We start from the raw sequence: 1918 nt of genomic DNA, 5'->3' as shown, positions 1-1918 counted from the left end.
TACAGCCATCGGCGCACGTTCCCTGCTGAATAAAATCTACGTCAAGTTCAGTTTATGCATCCTCTCTTCTTCCCACACCTTTGACAAATCTAAATATCCACTTAAAAAAAAACTTTAATATCTCAGACACCGTCGCAGCACAAACTCAACCGCACACACCGGCACACACGCAGGACATTTTACATAGGTGGGGGGTCAGCTTCACGGTGGTAGAACCGAGCTGAACTTCCAAAGATCACTAAGAGTGTGCGCGCGCACTTCAGCGGGTCTTTTTTTTTAACGGGATGGGGGCGGGGCACAGACCAGCATCCTTCCCGCGGCAGCAGCTGGTGTCTCTGAATCACCTGCTGAGGTCCGTCGGGGATCACCTGAGTACACTGAGTGGTTCTCCGTCCAGAACGGATCGGGTGTTGGAGGCCACGCCCCTTCCAGTCGACGCATTTGTTGGCTCATGCCGGTCAGGTGCGTGCAATCAGACAGGTGCGTCACCTCAGAGCGATCCAGACTCAGCAGCTCCGCGTGGACGCCGCAGACATGCCGCCGTGCGGGTTTGGGCTCCTGGTGGGAGTTCTGTTCTCAGTTCGGACAGGTGAGACCTGCGGAACTCTCGAAGCAGAGCCGGGAGGGATGGGGTTCGCCACCTTTAGTAAAGACGGGAGCCGTTGACGGTCAAAAACCTTCAAGCTATTATTAAATCGCATTTCCCTGCTGGTGTCAGTGGCGGTTTTACACTGAATTACTCCCCGGTCGAGACCTATACCTTCAACTGTGGTTTTTAATGTTCAGTCCCTCTGTGTGATATCAAACATATCAAAACTCCAAAATGTATAAATTAAAGTTATTCTAAATAACCAGAATTGGCATTTAAAAGAGGTGAACTAAACAAAGAAACTCAGGTTTAAAGTTTAAGGCAAATAAATGCACAGAGTAACAGAAAAGAGACTCAGAAGAGGAACACTAGTGGAAGATCAAACCACTGAAGAAAAGGAAAAACTCTACAGAATATTCAAACTCATGAAATTCATTTGTTAAATGTAAACTAATTTTAACATGCAGTTTCCCTTAAATGACTGAGAGTAACTAGAACTTAAACAAATATAAATCAAACAGATAAATGTGCAATAACAGCAGCAGCAACAACAACTAAGGAAATGCTCCATTAATGAACTTCAGCAACAAGAAAAAAGAAATAGAATGTGTGCGTGGTGCATTTACTAACGGCGCCAACCTCCACACCTTCAGACTTATCCGACTCTGTTCTCAGATGGAAGCTGGAACTGGACCCAGAACCAGAGCAATGAAAGTCTGCAGGACCCATTCTCTGGGCGCTTCGGCTCCAGTGGTGAGTTCCAGATGAAGTGGACCAGAATACAGAAAAACACTAAAGTCAAACTTTCCCTGAACCCCAAACCAGAGGCTGAAGTTCCTGTTTCCTCCGTTTCCCACTCAGAGCTGGCAGGGGTCCGGGCCTTCCCTCCGGAGCAGGAAATGGAGAGCAGGATCATCGGGGGGCAGGAGGCCTGGGCTCACTCATGGCCCTGGCAGGTCTCGCTCCAGTTCTCCTCCATGCCAACCTGTGGGGGCGCCGTCATCGCTGCAGAGTGGGTGGTGTCGGCCGCTCACTGCTTCAGCAGGTCAGCCGGACCGTTGAAGGGGGGGACTACAAAGCAGGTTCAGCCACAAACTGATACCCTAGTCACCATGGTAACTTTAAGGACATGAATATCCCTACAGGAGGTCACACTAGACTTAGGCTTAGACTGGCAGTTGCCGTGGTAACTGTCAATGTTTGTCCTGGAAACCACAGATGTAACTTGGATCCATAAGTTTGATTTTTTTTTTTTTAACTTGTCCTGTCCAACAGCTGAGCCAACAGATGTGGGCTGAGAGCTTCTTGTGTTGGGCAGATTTTACTGTC

At 48.5% G+C, this 1918-nt stretch overlaps 1 protein-coding gene across 1 annotated transcript in view; it reads left to right on the top strand.

Moving 5' to 3' along the window:
* Window positions 1-311: 311 nt before the first annotated feature.
* Window positions 312-1918, top strand: part of ovch1 (ovochymase 1) — a 7221-nt gene continuing 5614 nt past the window's right edge. Inside the window, exons 1-3 of the mRNA XM_024284755.2 lie at window positions 312-589; window positions 1265-1342; window positions 1451-1634. Coding sequence (XP_024140523.1) covers window positions 535-589; window positions 1265-1342; window positions 1451-1634 — 317 coding nt within the window. The 5' untranslated portion in view covers window positions 312-534. The remainder of the gene's footprint in view (window positions 590-1264; window positions 1343-1450; window positions 1635-1918) is intronic.

This window comes from Oryzias melastigma, linkage group LG23 (genome assembly GCF_002922805.2).
Source record: "Oryzias melastigma strain HK-1 linkage group LG23, ASM292280v2, whole genome shotgun sequence".
Lineage (NCBI taxonomy): Eukaryota > Metazoa > Chordata > Actinopteri > Beloniformes > Adrianichthyidae > Oryzias > Oryzias melastigma.
Note: the sequence above shows the minus strand (reverse complement) of the source record. Positions and strands in the feature narration are given on the sequence as shown.